This window comes from Cryptomeria japonica, chromosome 2, assembly GCF_030272615.1.
Source record: "Cryptomeria japonica chromosome 2, Sugi_1.0, whole genome shotgun sequence".
In the NCBI taxonomy this organism is placed as follows: domain Eukaryota; kingdom Viridiplantae; phylum Streptophyta; class Pinopsida; order Cupressales; family Cupressaceae; genus Cryptomeria; species Cryptomeria japonica.
Genome location: NC_081406.1, coordinates 503,977,700 through 503,994,354, shown reverse-complemented (window position 1 = coordinate 503,994,354; position 16,655 = coordinate 503,977,700). Strand labels below are relative to the sequence as shown.

The following is a 16,655-nucleotide window of genomic DNA, read 5'->3' as shown; positions in this document are numbered from 1 at the left end:
CCAATTTCCGGTATATGATTGCTATCCCCAGCTCCATATGGAGGAGAAGTTCCATTTCAAAAGGGTGAATGATACCTTCCTGATGCACATTACCCGGACCCTTCAAGGTGGCCTGCACCAGAGGCTCTCTCAAGAGTCTATGGACTTCATTGGTTGGTTCAGGTGTTGGTACATCCAATATCCAAAGTTCACTTACCTCCGAATTCAGGGATTCTCTGGGCCCCCATACAAGCTTCCAGCTTACCCTACCAACCGAGTGGTGTTGCTCGAGGTTGTGAGACAATTGGAGGAGTATATAGTGATTCGAAGGGATAAGCAGAAGAAGGCAGGGACATCCTCACTTACAATTGGTAATGGGCTGGAAACATGTCCATCATCACAAGCTGAAGCTACCACTGAGAAAGAACTGGCCTGGTATCCCTTCTACCAGTAGAAGGCAAGAAAAGATTTCGATCCATTCTATAGGATAAAGAAGATCGAAGGGACAACGTTTGAGCACAGACTGGATCTAGAAGACTACTGGGCTAATGCAGCTGATTGTTTCGAGATCCGGAAGAGGTTCTGGTCAAGAATTCCTTTGAGTATGGTGAGAGCAACGGAAGTATTCAAAGTTGCCGATTAGGTAGAAGAAAGCCTAGAACTTCAGCAGCCGGGTTTTGAGAAGATGAAGAATGAACCCTTAGTCTTGATAGATTGGACAGAGGGAGAAAAATCAGATCTAGCAGACCTCATGAGGTCAGTGGTTGAGTACTCAAGGTGGTGGGCGTCTGAAAAGACAAAACAGTTGAAGGCCAAAGGTGTGGTTTTAACTTATGAATTAATGGGAGTAGATGATACTCTGTCCGTCCATCCTTGTACCTCCGTCAGTGATGCTCGGAATCCAGAAAGTGTTGGATCTCGAAAGAGAAAGGAGTTGGGTGGAAGCTCCACAAAGGTCACAGGGAAGAGGGTTATAGTTGAGAGAAGAGAATCCAGCGAAAGTCACTCTATCCTAAGTGCTACTTCCATTGCACCTGATCAGAGTACAATTGGGGAGCAAGAGATGAACATCTATGTGATTGATGATGAAGTAAGAGTGTTTTCCTAGCCAGTTGAGGAAGTGGTGGAGAAGGTCTTCCGAACTCCAGACAGGGGGCAGATTGAAGCCCCTATAATCTTCTTGGATGGCATACCAACGAACCCAGGAGAAGCAAATGATGAGTTTGATTGAAACACTGTAGAACAATCAACCATTCCTGATTGGCTGAGAGCAAGGATAAAGGCCAAGATTTCCAAGGATGCCCACTCAACCGAGGAGGTTACTGCAGCATTCCTGGAGAAGGTGAATGAACCCGCTATAGCTAAACCGCCCAAACCAGCCAGGAAGTTTTCCCTGATTCAGAGAGACAGTGTCGGATTCAGGACAGTCCAGATAACAATGCCCAAAGAAGGGAAGACTAGGGACAATGTCACCGCAGATGATTACAAGATTACCACCATAGAGATGGGTAAGCCTACCCAGGACCAGGAGATCCAATATTTTGATGACTCCTGTAACGTTCTAAAGACGAGGCTGGCTCATGAAAAAGAAAAGAGGAAGAAAGTGGAAGAAGAGAACCAACAGTGGAAGAAGTATGTTCTCCATCTTACCAGCCCGCTCAACCATGAAGTCCCGGCTACTCCACCACAGCCTCTTCAGCAGGGATCAATGAAGGACTATGATGATATGAAGGGATCATACACTCAAGAAAAGGAGTGGATTTCAGACACTGTGATACGTGTTGACACCCTGGTAGAAAACTTAGTATCAGCACATGAGGCAACTTCTTTGTTGATTGATCATATCCAGGATCTAGCATCCAATTGGGAAGAAGTGGATGAAATTCAGAATGAAATACTCCCTCACCTGAAGGTTATCCGAGGCATGCCAAAGAAGAGCTTAGTGGATGCAGGCATCATACAGACAAGGGACAGGTACGACTTCGGCACGTGGTACTATGCTCTGGTCACTCGGATTGAGGTTTTGAAGAAATCCGAGACCAATTGTTTTGAGACAGAGGCAAGGGTTAGAGAGATCTTGGGCAAGGTATTCCGTGTGGCGTCAGAGATCTGGAAGAAGGAAAGCCTAAGGGAGAAGCATTTACAAGCAGAGAACCTGAGAGCCAGGATTCAGGCAAGTTTCTTCCGAGATTCAGGGATGATTAACAAAGGCGATCTTTCGAAGATTGCAAACTTCCTCTCCATCGATGACAACTTCCTCACCCAAGCAGTGTAGTGGGAAGGCATCCTTGCCACATGCGCCGACGATGTGGATCTCATCGACTTCCAGATTGGCGGTTTGCCAAGTGTCACCATGGAGGAGGTCAAGCTCGTGGTGTGTAGATACGTTGAATCTCTAAAAGAGGAAAGTGGCCACTCACCTCAGTAAAATTAGCAGCTGCGCCACTTGTCACTCTTTCATTTGCTTGAACTGATAGTATTTCAGGAAACCCTAATTAGGGTTTAGGACTTTCAATCTTGGCCCTTGATCGGTGTTTGATCTCGGCCATTCATTTATTTTTGAGAAACTATATAAGGTTGCCTCCTCTCATTTGAAAAGGGTGAGGTTTTTGATGTATTGTTGCTTAAGGTCATTTTCAGATAATATATTGCATGTGCGCTGCTTTGTAATCTCTATTATTTGAATGATTTGCATGGTTTCAATTGCCTCAACACTTAGTTAGAATTAACTTAGATTTGCTTTCATTGTTGTTAATTTGAATGAAGGATTTGATAAGTGTCAATTGATGGTGTATCTCCGCTCACACTTTTGGTAAATGGATGATTTCCATCTTGCCGTGTAAAGTTAGTCTGAGCCCATCCCCTGTGCATCCCAACATCTCGATCATAAGCACAACCCATTGAAGATTGCACCGACCTTGTGTAGTTGTCCCTAGTGTCGCGAAGCAAGGTTTGGTTCCTTGAGAGCACCCAGTTGATTCCGTCTCCCGAATTCGTAGGATTAGATTAGCCTTCCTGAACCCTATCTCTTTTTCCCTTTCTTTTGAAAGTCTAAATCCCAAAAAATCCCCCCCCCAAAAAGAAGAGCCTAAATTGCTAAATCCATTTAAGTCCAGCAGTTCAAAATACTTGTCAAGCGTAAGTCCCCCTTGAAAATTTCAGCATACACTACCCAAGAAGCTATTCCACTAAAGTCGCTTGTTCGCACATATAGACCTTGGAATCAGCAGTGATTTTTCAGGAGAGGATAGAATACCTTCGGGTATCCTATCCTAATGTTTGGTAGATGATAAAACAGACACCAACAGGGACATTACAACAAGGGCCTTTAGAAGACATCATCTTCTGTTCAACAATAGCATATTAAGATATAGCTGCTATTCAACTCCATCTTAACATCATTACTAATTGAGCTATATCCTCTTCACTTGATCTGTTACAATAGCTGCTTCACGTTCTTTTCTTGCTAGATTCCTGCAGCTTTTCAAGAAACTCATAATACAGCAGATTGCACTTGTCAACGTTCTTCTTCAACAAGTATTGGGGCCTGTTAACGAAAGCCAAATACTTGAGTAATACCTCGGAATATAAGTTCCACTCTGAAGTTGGTGTCCCAAAATGATCTGTAATTTGGAATAATGTGCTCAAAATCAGGAGCCTTTTACATAAAGAAGCGTGTGGAAAATTGGAAATGGTAGAAAGATTAGATTTTGGGAGGATATCTAGAAGCTTCAGCACCATTAAACAGTCACCAAACCTACAGCAGATTGGCAGCCCATTCTAGTAACATTTTTGGTCCTTTGATCTGCAATTATTTCACAAAGAATGGAACAATTAATCAATGGAAAAACTTTTCTGATTGCTGCCCTCATGAGAATGACTAGGGTATGGTTGCCAGGGACCTTCAAAGGAAGCTGCAAGATCTTCGAATTCCCATTTTCCCCAAAGAGCATGAATTTCTCTGTATTTGGAATAATAAAGGCTGCTTCACTGTCAAATCTGCTTATGGTTTTCTGTTAGACCCTCTCCATCAAATCGAGATTTTGGGAAAGAATTCGGAACCATAAGCTAATTCCGAAAGTCAACTTCTGGTGGACTGCTGCCCACAGTAAAATTCTCACACGACTATTTATAGAAGAGAGGTTTTCTTCTTTCTAATAGACGTATTCTTTGCTACAAGGAGGAATTGGTGCCCACCTGTTTTTTTGTTGTGAGTTTGCTAGAGCAGTCTTGGAAAGGTGCATGAAATTTTTTGAATTGTGTTGGGTTATGAATGAGAACTTGTTTTCATTTGTTGATTGTCGGTACATTCCTTTCTTCCACTCTATTATCTAGGAGCTTTGGTTTCAGACTCCTCCACATCTGGTGTGGAACCTTTGAAAAGAAAGGAATAATTGAATCTTTAGGAATTCTGCAAAGAATGCTGAGGAGATTTTCTTTGCCTTCTCAAAACTCCTCATTGAGAATGTTTCTATCTGCAAAGTGGAAGTCCTTGAAGTTCCCCCTTCCCCTTTGGAACTTACTATTGCTAAGAATTTGGTCATCACTATGGACATCAACAAGGTTAACATAACTATAAGGATAGCTCACTAGAACACCTTGTAGAACCCCCCTCCATGGTTGGAGTAAACTGAACTTTGATAGGGCTGCAAAAGGGAATCTGGGACATGCTAATGGGGGTAGTATTCTAAGATCTTGTAAGGGTGACTTCGTTGCTGCCTATACGGGTGGTCTTGGAGTAAAATTCAACAATGATGTTGAGGTCCTTGCTTTGTTGTGGGGAGTTAAACTCGCTGTCTTTAGGAACCTGGAAATTGCATTTTGAGGGGGATTCCAAGCTCACTATTGATGGTGTTTCAGGCAAACTGGACCCTCCATGGAATCTCATTGATATTATTTTGGATATTCAACGTTTCCTAAATGATCTAGAAGAGAATGTCGCCCTTCACATATATAGGGAAGGGAACCAAGTGGCTGATGGCATGGCTGATTTGGGTATTGTTGTGACATATTCACACATCGCCCCATTGCAAATGGGGACCCATTTTTTTTTTGCTTTCTGGGGTTTGCTTTCTAGGGTTTATAGGGTTTTGTTTGTTAGCCTTTGCATTTTGAGTGCCGCCAGGGGGATCACTAGGATGGCAGGCTTTGCTTGAGCCAGGGGAGTCAGCAGGTGCTCCAGGTTAGTGTTTCTTTGAAAGTCTCCCTTAGGCCTAGTTTTGCTCTTGTTGCTAATAGTGTCTTGTTTGAGTTTCAGGAAGTCAATGAAGCTTGGTGAGTGAATAACATCTTTGAAGATCTGAGTTTGGTCAAATTGGTGAGTGATGAAGTTTGGAATGTCATCTTGATCCTGAAATTTGACTAAGTCTCGAAAATTGAAGAATCCTCCAAAAACTAGATTTTGCATTATAACTCCTGGAGGTCCGAAACCACTCTCAAACATCCTGACAATATATATGGAATATAACTTAAAGTATAAGACTTATACTTAAATGTTATATTCCATATATGAATCCTGACGGAGAGACCAAAATGTCAAATTTTGCTCTTGACCCTTCCAAAGGGTCCAGAGCGAATTCCTCTATAGGACATTCTACTTTGATCCAAGCTTAGAACTAACTCATTCCCAGGTATTATTGAGGGCAAAACACTTATTTGGAGTGAAGAAATATGAAAATGAAGTCAGGATTTGAGCATAAGGAGGAATTTCGCTCTTGACCCTTCCAAAGGGTCCAGAGCGAAATTCACATAACCTTCATTTTCTTCTTTGTTTTGGCCATGTTCTTAGTTTCAAAGGCATGTTGGAAGGTGGATTGATATGTTCTTGCCTTGGGAAGTGATTGAAAGCATTGAAAGATGAAGATTTTGCCTAGGGGATGAATTTCGCTCCTGACCCCTCCAAAGGGTCCAGAGCGAAATTCTTCATTAACCTCATTTGCTTCATTGCTTAGGCTACCAACCTTGTTCCTTGGGCATAGAATGATGTATTTTTGCCTTGCAAAGAAGATTGGAGTTGAAAAGATGAAATATCAAGCCTAGAGTGTGAATTTCGCTCCTGACCCTTCCAAAGGGTCCAGAACGAAATTCCCCAAAACCTCTCTTTTCTCTCAAATTTATGCCAAGACAAGTGTGGGTTAGGGTGAACTAGGATTGGAGACGTCCTTGGGCATGACTTTGAGCTGCTAGTAATCAACCAATGTGAAGGAATTGAGCAAAAACTAGGATTTTGCTCCTGACCCTTCCAAAGGGTCCAGAGCGAAATTCCTAAGATCACCTATTTCCCCTCCAAAGCAAGTCAAACTTTTGTTTTTTATGGCCTAGAGAGGAATGGAGTAACGTTTCCTTGACCTTTGAGGTGAATTGAAGTGGAAGAATGAAGGAATGAGCTCAAGAAAAAGGATTTCGCTCCTGACCCTTCCAAAGGGTCTAGAGCGAAAATCCTAAAACCTATTCTATCTTCCAAAATTTGTGTCAAAACAAGTCTTGATCGAGATGAGATAAGTTGGGAGATGCCCCTAGGATTGCCCTTGAATGGATTTTGGCCACCAATGACCAAGATTTTGAGCTAGGACAAGGATTTCGCTCCTGACCCTTCCAAAGGGTCCAGAGCGAAATCCTAAATAGGTCATGTTCCTGGCCATGATTTTTAGCGAATTTCTCCTAGCAAGCCATTTTGAGGTCAAACAAAGTGTTGCAAGCATGAGAGAAGGATCCAAAGGGAGAGTCAAGGTAGAACAAAGTAAGAAGAATGGAGCTAAGTAAGAGAAAACAAGCAAAGAAAGAATTTCGCTCTTGACCCTTCCAAAGGGTCTAGAACGAAATTCCTCAAAACACCTATTTTCTCCTTGTGTGAAGCCAAAACTTTGATCCCTATGGCATGGTTGAAGGTGGAGTGAGGTATTCTTGCCTTGTAAGGTGAATTGGAGTGAAGGAAGTAAAGAAATAAGTCTAAAACTTGAATTTCGCTCCTGACCCTTCCAAAGGGTCCAAAGTGAAATTCTCAATTTCATCTAATTTGCTCATGATGAAGGTCAAGGGGTGGATTCCTAGGCTTTGATGGAAAGAAGGCTAGTGTATGCTTGCCTTGAAAGGCATCTTGGAGTTGAGACATGATAGAATTTGTCCTAAAATGCAAATTTTCGCTCCTGACCCTTCCAAGGGGTCTAGAGCGAAATCCTTAAAAAACTCCATTTTGCTCCAATTTCGCATCAAACTTGGTGTTGGTTGAGATTAAGGGCATCCTTAGACATGTATCTGAGCAAGTATGGTCACAAAGTAAGAATAATTTTAGCCAAGAATGCAAATTTCGCTCTTGACCCTTCCAAAGGGTCTAGAGCAAAATTCCTAAGAGGTCTAGTATTTTGCCTAGGTCCTTGAGCAAAACCTTGTCCTGGGCAATTTTCGAGGTGAATGACTTGATCTTGGTGGAATAAAATTGAAAATGAGGTCTGATTGAGCAACTCTGTCAAAATTCGCTCCTAACCCTTCCAAAGGGTCCAGAGCGAAATTTTTATAGGGCCTGTCCCTGGAGAGGATATTGAGCGAAATTCCATTTTGATGTCTTCTCATTAATGATTTAAGGTGGAAAATGCTATGTTGAAATGAATATTTCATATGTGCCTAACCATCTTTTGGGTTGTTTTGCAAATGGGAGGAGACCGGGCCAGGACAAGGACGAATTATTCCAGTCCATCCCCATCAAGGACATTCCAAAAGCATAAAGGTGGATTCAAGGTGTTTTGAAGCATTGAAAGACTACATGTGTTCAAGAAGTTGCCAAAACCTTCACTTCGCCACACTAAGGAACCACATGATGACAAAGAAAGGAGTTGCCAGCACTTCAGGGCGAGATATGCTACTGGAGAAGGAAGACTTGACAATAAGGGAGCCTCATCAAGTCAAGGAAGTACATCATTTATCACATTAGAAACAGAGGAGGATCAACCAAGTCACAAGCATTAGACAAGGTGGCATCCCAATCATCATTCCTCTAGTCGGATTGGTCTACCTCAGCATGACCAAATTCAATGTACCTAATTTATCAATGATGGCACAAACTTCGGTGTACCTACCCCTGCTTCCTATTGGTCCTCACTCCGGGAATGTAATTTTCTAATTGGCCAAGGAAGTTTGTTGTAACAAACCCTAATTAGGGTTTCTATCCTGTAATCCTAGCCATTGATTCTTAAGTCAATTAGAGCCATCTGTTTGTAAAGGGCTCCCTATATAAAGCCTTGGCTCCTCATTTGTAAAGGTTAATAGTTAGCTAATAGTGAATAGTCAGAGAGTAGGAAATAGCTAGAGTAGAGTAGAAAAAGAAGGCAAAGATTGTTGCCAAGATATTGTTGCAAAAGACTTGTAAACTTCATTGAAGAAATGGTGAATACTATGGGTCGATTCAACAATTTGCATGGTCTCTATACTTCTCAAATTTGATTTCATGTTATTAGGTGAATGGAAGAAATTTGTATGATCAACGGTGAAATTCGTATATCTATACTACTAGTGGTTTGTTGATTGTAGACTTGCCTTGCGTAGTCAACTGGAATCATTTAGCTTAAGCTTAACTTCAATTATCGCTTCTTCATTGATATGCATCAACCTGACGGTGTCCATGCTTGTAGCGGTGATCTAAACATCATAAAGCTTTCCTCAGAAGATCGCACTAATCTTGTGGAGATGGTCCTAGGATGTCAAAGCAAGACTTAGTTAGAATTTCATCAAAGGTCATTGATTGCTCTTACGTTCCTAGTGTTAGATATAGATCCCGTTCCAACCCTTATCCTTTTTATCTTTTTTTTAAAATCAAGGGCCGGTGAAATTCCATGTTCCAGTAATATCCAAAGCAAATCAGACATTCAGGTCGTCGAAAGTAAGTCCCCTTGTGATTCCAGCAAAATCACATCATACCACTTGTGCTTATCCACGAGTAGAGAACCTACATAACAGAACCTTGGAGTTTTTCCAATTGATCCTTCTGCGAAATCTTCAGCATTCGGGGAGCTTTATTCAAGAGAGGATAAGATACCTTTGGGTATTTTATTCTATGTTTGGTCGTGTACAAAAGACACATCAACAGGTATTAACATGAATTTGTGGAGGTGTTGGCACTGTCTTAGGAATCTTCTTGAGTCCATTCGCTCTCTTATTTATAGGGACCCGATGCTTATGAATAAAGGTGCCTAATGTTTTTATTTTTAATGAATATACCGTGATTATCACATGCTGTTGATATTCTTTTTTGAGAAGGGGTCTAAACCTTTATTTTCCTCATTTTCCTCCATGTGCTTCGACTGATGACGTGGTGTATGGAGGATTGTTTGTTATGTTGACATCGCATAGGGCTCGGAAGAATGGTTGGATGAGGTGGCCTTTGAGGTACAAACTTGCCATGACACTTTATGGCAGTGATTACCACCTCAGTTTTACTTTCATTTGAGTTTGTGGAGGCCGTGTTTAGTGTTGTGACGTATTCACACATCGCCCCATAGCAAATGGGGACCCCTACCTTTTTGCTTTCTAGGGTTAGTTTAGTTTGCTTGGTTGCTTGGTCTTGGCTATTAGTCTTTGCATTGAAGGGTCGCCAGGGGGCTCATTAGGATAGCAGGCTTTGCTTGAGTCAGGTGGATCTCCTCAAGAGGTCAAGTCAATTGAATGATTAGGGGTTATTTAGATCATTCCTAGGGTGTTTTTTGTGTACTATCTGGTCGCACTTCAAGTTGCTAAATCAAACCTTGGTTGAATGCATAATGTCCTCCTAGGTCCCATCCCTTACATCAAGGGTCTAGAGCGAATTCGCCTTGAGAAGTCTGGAATGTCATCCTGATCCTCAAATGTCCTGAATTTTGGCTAAGTCTGGAATGTCATCCTAATCCTTAAATTTGACTGTCTGGAAAATTGAAGAATCCTCCAAAAACTAGATTTTGCATTATAACACCCGGAGGTCCGAAACCACTCTCAAACATCCTGACAAATATATGGAATATAACTTAAAGTATAAGAAAGAAGAAAGATATAAGGAAATGTTATATTCCATATATAAACCCTGACGGAGAGGCTAAAATGTCAAAATTCGCTCCTGACCCTTCCAAAGGGTCCAGAGCGAAATTCTTAGAAGACACCCATTTCTTCCTTGATTAGACCAAGATCTTAGTTTCTAAGGCATGCTGGGAAGGTTTTGACATGTTCTTGCCTTAGGAAGTGATTGAAAGCATTAAAAAGTGAGGATTTTGTCCAAGATTGTGAATTTCGCTTCTGACCCTTCCAAAGGGTCCAGAGCGAAATCCTTAAAACCTCTATTTTGCTCCAATTTTACATCAAACCTAGTGTTGATTGAGATTATAGGCATCCTTAGGCATGCATTTGATCAAGTTGTGGTCACAAAATGTGAAGATTTTGTCCTAAAATGCAAATTTCGCTCTTGACCCTTCTAAAGGGTCTGGAGCGAAATTCCTTATAGGTCCTGTCTTTGGCCAAGGTCCAAAGCGAAATCCTCTTTTTTGGTCTTTTTGGAGGTCAAATCAATGATGTCTTCAGGAGAAAGCGATTCAAAGGTCAAGAGAAGTTCAAGGCAAAGAGATGATGAAATTTGAGCTAAAATGCAAATTTCACTCCTGACCCTTCCAAAGGGTCCAGAGCGAAATTCTTATAGGGCCTGTCCCTGGGGAGGATCCTGAGTGAATTTTATTATAGGGCATGTCCCTGGAGAGGATCTTGAGCGAATTTCATTCTAATGCCTTTTTGTTGATGATTTAAGGTAGAAAATGCTATGTGAGATAAATATATCATGTGTACTTAATCATCTTTTGGTTTGTTTTGCAGGTGGAAGAAAATCAGGCCAGGACAAGGATGACCTATTCTAAGCCCATCACCATCAAGGACGTTCCAGATGCATAAAGGAGGACTCAAGGTGTTTTGAAGCGTTGGAAGACTTAAAGTGTTCGAGGACTTGCAAGCTAGCCTCAAGACCTCATTCTACCACATGATGATAGAGAAGAATGACACTTCAAGGCGAGGTATGCTACTAGAGAAAGAACACTTGACAATGAGGAAGCCTCATCAAGCATATGGGAGTCAAGGAGGTACATCATTCATCGCGTCAAAAGACAGAAAAGAGATCAACCAAGATACAAACGTCAGACAAGGTGGCATCCCAGTCACTTTTCCTCCAGTCGGATTGGTCCACCTCAGCATGTCCAGATTCAATGTACCTGACTCATCAAGGACGGCACAAACTTCGGTGTACCTACCCTTGCTTCCTATTGGTCCTCACTCGTGGAATGTAATTTTCTCATTGGCTAAGGAAGTTTGTTATAACAAACCCTAATTAGGGTTTTCATCTTGTAATCCTAGCCATTGATTCTAAGTCAATCAGAGCCGTCAATTTGTAAAGGGCTCTCTATATAAAGCCCTGGCTCCTCATTTGTAAAGGAAAATAGTCAGAGAATAGTTAGGAGTTAAAAAAAGAGATAGACAATAATTAGTAGCTCAATAGTAGATAGCATTTTAAAGTAGAGTAGAAAGAGAAGGAAAAGATTGTTGCCAAGAGATTGTTGCAAAAGACATGTAAACTTGATTGAAGGAATGGTGAATTCTATGTGTCTACAATTTGCATGGTCTCTATACTTCTCAAATTTAATTTCATGTTATTAGATGAATGGAAGAAATTTGTATATCCATACTACTAGCGGTTTGTTGATTGCAAACTTGCCTTGCATAGTCAACTGGAATCATTCAACTTAAGCTTAACTTCAATTATCGCTTCTTCATTGATATGCATCAATCTAACGGTGTCTATGCTTGTAGCGGTGATCTAAACATCATAAAGCTTTCCTTAGAAGATCGCACTAACCTTGTGGAGATGATCCTAGCACGTCAAAGCAAGACTTAGTTAAAGTTTCATCAAAGGTCATCCATTGCTCCTACATTCTTAGTGTTAGAATTAGATCCTTCTCCAACCCTTATCCTTTTCCCTTTTTTAAAAATCAAGGATCAGTAAAGACCCACGTTCCAGTGATATCCAAAGCAAATTAGATGCTCGGGTCATCGAATGTAAGTCCCCTTGTGATTCCAGCAAAATCACATCATACCGCAAGAGCTTATCCACATGTAGAGAACCAACAATCAGAACCTTGGAGCTACTCCGATTGATCCTTCTGCGAGATCTTCAGCATTCGGGGAAACTTTGTTCAAGAGAGGATAAGATACTTTGGTATTTTATTCTGTGTTCGCATGTGCATGAAAAACACATCAACATTTAGTACATCACAATCACACATTTGAGGGGTGGAATTCAGATGATTCTATCATTTTCATTAGTACTGATCACACTCTTTGGTTTTTGCAGAGTTTTATTTGGCTGAGGAACTCTTTGGATTTTCGCAAAAGGTTCTATTGTGTTGTGGCATTACTAGTTTTCTCTGCTTCTCTCTAAGTCCTTTTGCTGTTGTATTATCATGGGGGATATAGGGTTCACACTGAGCCTGGATCATGTGACGATGTGAAGAAGGATGGGATTCATTGGTATATTTGTCATGAGGGTGGCATTGCCTCGTATCTTGAACAACTTAGTGTGTATGACCAAAAGCTTTCAATTCAGTTCGCTGATCCTTGGAACCAAAGACATGTTCAAGTGGGAGGTGTGAGCTTTGAAGTCAATGAGGAGGTCATCGACAAAGCCACTGGGATGAGCTGCCATGGGAAAAGAAGTCCAACAACAGAGCAAGACTCCAGACACTGAGAGTATGGGGAAATTATTCAAAGAGGGTGAATAACCTATCAAATGCCAAAATGGGATTGTCCACCAAATGTTTCTGGAGCTGTGGGACAAGGTATGCCCCCCCCCAAAGCCCACTATATTGTGACCAAGGATTCCTCTAATGCCCCTGCCATGGACCAGCAGCAACGTGATATTTGTTCCCAAATTGCAAAGGAGGTGGAGAATATGAACACCAAACTGAAAGAAATGGAGAAAAGCATAAAGGTCATGATAAGGTTCAGCACCAATGTCATGCACTGGTCTGCAACTGTAATCTGTTGGTCCTGCAGGAGTTGGAGCTGAAGATGCATGTGGAAAATGCTGATAATATTAATAAGTATGATGAAATGTTTAAATTCCATAGGATTGGGGATTTTTTCCCCTCAAGTTGTTTTCTGCTTTCCTGTTGTTTTTGATCAAGTTCCAGCTGAACTATTATACTTTTGATAAACTGTTAATTTGTTGTTTCTAGCTTTTTTGGGCCATTTTGCTTTTCCTTTGGGGTTTCTTTTGTAGAGGGTTCAAGACCCTTGTCTTCTGCTTATTTAATAAAAAACATTCCTCTTCAAATGTTAAAAGATATGCTGCTAACTTGATTTTTAATCTGTTTATTGGCATATTTCCTTTAACATTCAATCAAAGAATTTAATATTCATTAATATGATTGCATGTTTTATTTTATGTTGTTTGTTGCAGCCACTTCTGACCATAGATGTTTGGGAGGTAAGCTGAGGAGAATATTGTCGTTTACTTATTTAATTCCACTCTTATCGAATTGGCTACTAAATGTTTGGAATGTGACTGCACATTTCATATCATTATAAGCATAGACTTTTATGTCCTTAAATTTTTTAACTTTATTAAAGCAGTACTTAACTGTGTTCTATGTGCTGATCACATTTTCTCTTGTATGATACAGCATGCATATTACCTTGACTATCAGGTAGGCGTGCAAAACCGAGCAAGATTTTAGTAGCGATAATATGACATTGAATTCCAATTTTCAGATACTGTTGATTGAAAATTGAGTACTTAAAATGAATGAACAATAGACCTGTTTCTGACCTTTTCTGTCATTTGATAACAGAACCGAAGGCCAGATTACATATCAGTATTTATGAATGAACTTGTTTCATGGGATGCGGTGACTGCCCGGCTCGTTAAGGCCAAGGAAGCTTCTTCAACATAAATTGGGGGCAATAGCTTTAGTCAAATAATAATAGTTTTGCCACGGTTGAGTTACAGGTTTGTATTCTACAATAAAAATGAAAAATTCAGATCGATGCAGTCATAAGATAGAGTGTAGAAGCATATTTTATAATCGTTTTCTCGTACATTGTCAAACACGGTTTACTTCCCTTGTAATTTGTTCGTTCACATTTCATTATCCTTGATTAACGTAAGGTGAGAGCTTTGCATTCAATTTATTCTACAGATTGAAGACAAAGAAAGAAAATAAAATATTGAGGATAATATCCTTCAATTCTTTTCTTTCCATTAGTAAAATAGATGGTCAATATACATGAATTCTGTTTTTGCATCAGTAAAATTTCTATCAGGAAGAAGATGACATACATGTGAACTGAGCGTTTGCACGTTTATGTAATTCATTCAAGGTAAACCTTTTTTCGGGGAAAAAGGAAAGCTATTTGTGAAACCTTTACTGTTATGCTTTAATAGGTGATTTATGAATAAATATTCAAATAGGCTAAGAAAATATAAAATATATATGCTCCAACCTTTTTGCATGGAAAAGGGATAGCTATATGTGAAACCTTATTGTTATGCTATCTAATAGATGATTATTAATATACATTGAAACTATGATATATATTTTTTTTATTAATGTTGAGAGTAAACAATTTCTGATTGTTGCAATCTATTAGTATTGGAAGCACAAATTAAAGCTGAATGCATAATTTATCTCTCTCAGTTAAGAGTCAAAGACTGAGGGAACATTTATTTGTTTTGTCACTGAAGACTTTGTCAGGGTTGTTTGGATTATGATTTTGAAACTTGGCCATATCATTTTGTTAAAATTGTTGAGGAAAGATTTTGGCCTCACTCCAAAATATCATAGACTTTACACTTAAACAAAACTTAATCTTTCATACTCTTTCAAAATCATTCAACGATCACTAATAAACCAAAAGTCTACTTAACCAAATATCAAATATTAAATTTAATATTATTTCATTCTAGAAACTTTGTCAATCATGAAAAAGATGACAGATTTAAATTAATTATTTAATGTAGGCCACTCATCCACCTAGATTGTATGACATTGAAATTTGATTCTGCCTTTTGGAACACGTTGCCTTCCTCTTGCAACCTTTGAGTTTCTAGAGATCATAAAGAAGGTATCATAGCCTACTGTGTATTTTTCTAGTTAGTGGAACAAAGAACAACGTAAAAGGCAAAGCCTTTTTGAATGGACGAAGTATAGCCACTTGTGAAGCCTTAATGTGGAGACTTCCATGATTGAAAATATACATGTTATTTTTGGTATCACTCCATGCTTGTCATTATTTGCTTGACATTGGTGGCCAAGGAGAACATAAAATAAATTGGAAATCTTGCTGGATGCTAGGGAGAGCACCTAGTAATTGGGCAGCCTATTTTGGTGGGTTCATTATTTATTTGTGTAGTCATATCAACAAATTAATTTTTATATTACAATAATAGAATACCTTTTATTTTAAAGTTTATCTATATGAAGAGTTTTATAAAGTTTGTTCATAATTTGTAGATTAAATCATTTTTTTGTGACGTATATTATTAGATAATTTATTATTTTATATGGTTTGTTTTAAAATATTACTTTAATATTATTATTTTTATCAATAATATTGGATTTTATTAATATAGAAAAAGAAAGTTATTGTCAAAAAACCACCAACCATCCAAACCACCCAGCCCAGACAAAACTATCCACCCAAATCAACTTTGCAGACCACCAACCCAAAAAAATTCCAGAGTATCACTACGGACAAAAATGTAGCTAGTCGATACAAAGCATAATGAACAAAATTGACAAAGTCCAATAAACATGAAAACGAAAATAAACTGCCAAAAGAGATAGCACACCACATACAATTCACAGAGGACTACTCGAAAGGATTGTTAGGGTTTGTTTCATGCCCACCATCACTGCCTTTGTGCATATGGTCCTCGGCCTTAGCCTACGGCTTGTCACTTCCTCATCCCCTACTTCCGCCTGAGCTTGACGAATCACCTCCTCCAACTCCATAATCTGTGCAAACATCTTTAGTGCCTCCCACCCTCTCCTCACCGCCTCTCTGAATCTTGCCTTCACTGCCTCCCGCCGCCTGAGAAAGGGTTTATACTTGCCTCTCAATTCTGGATGGAACTCCAACATCCCTTTGGAGATGTCAAACCCTATGCCTAGTATAACCCACTCTAGAAGCAACTCCATGTTGTCAAGGAACTCTGCTAGTATTATCACCTTCATCACCTTCTAGACCTGATCGCATGAAGAATCCAGCTCAAGTTCTGCACCATGATAAGGTAGTATAAATCTGCACGGGTCCGGTATTAATGACCAATCACTCCCAGTTCTTCACCTCTCGACACCTCGTCAAATTTAGTTTTGAACTTATTGCTTTAACAGTAAATAAAATTAAAGTGCATACACCAAATAACACATAAAGAGGCACACTCCTAATCAGCAGAGGGTTCTTAGAGCGAAACGTGTTCTTAAGCCTCCGCTCCAAGACCGGTCCCCAATTTGCAGTGAGAAGAGTGTGAAATTGGCCTCCATTGCAATCTAGAAAACCAGAGTGCCAACCTCAAGCTTTCCAGTGAAAAACCATGCTCGTGGACCAAAAATCTTCCTAAATATGCAAGGAATAACACACACTTCCCCACTCCCTCCATAAATGCACTCACCTCAGGCTTC

At 39.9% G+C, this 16,655-nt stretch overlaps 1 protein-coding gene across 2 annotated transcripts in view; it reads left to right on the top strand.

Annotated features, from left to right (window-relative positions):
• The window catches only part of LOC131078920 (superoxide dismutase [Fe], chloroplastic), a 133,922-nt gene extending 119,700 nt beyond the window's left edge, over positions 1 to 14,222 (top strand). For both annotated transcript variants that reach the window (XM_058016757.2, XM_058016758.2), the window contains exons 6-8: positions 13,433 to 13,459; positions 13,656 to 13,679; positions 13,824 to 14,222. In XM_058016757.2, the coding sequence (XP_057872740.2) occupies positions 13,433 to 13,459; positions 13,656 to 13,679; positions 13,824 to 13,925 (153 nt within the window). In that variant the 3' untranslated portion in view covers positions 13,926 to 14,222. The remainder of the gene's footprint in view (positions 1 to 13,432; positions 13,460 to 13,655; positions 13,680 to 13,823) is intronic.
• Positions 14,223 to 16,655: the final 2,433 nt, after the last annotated feature.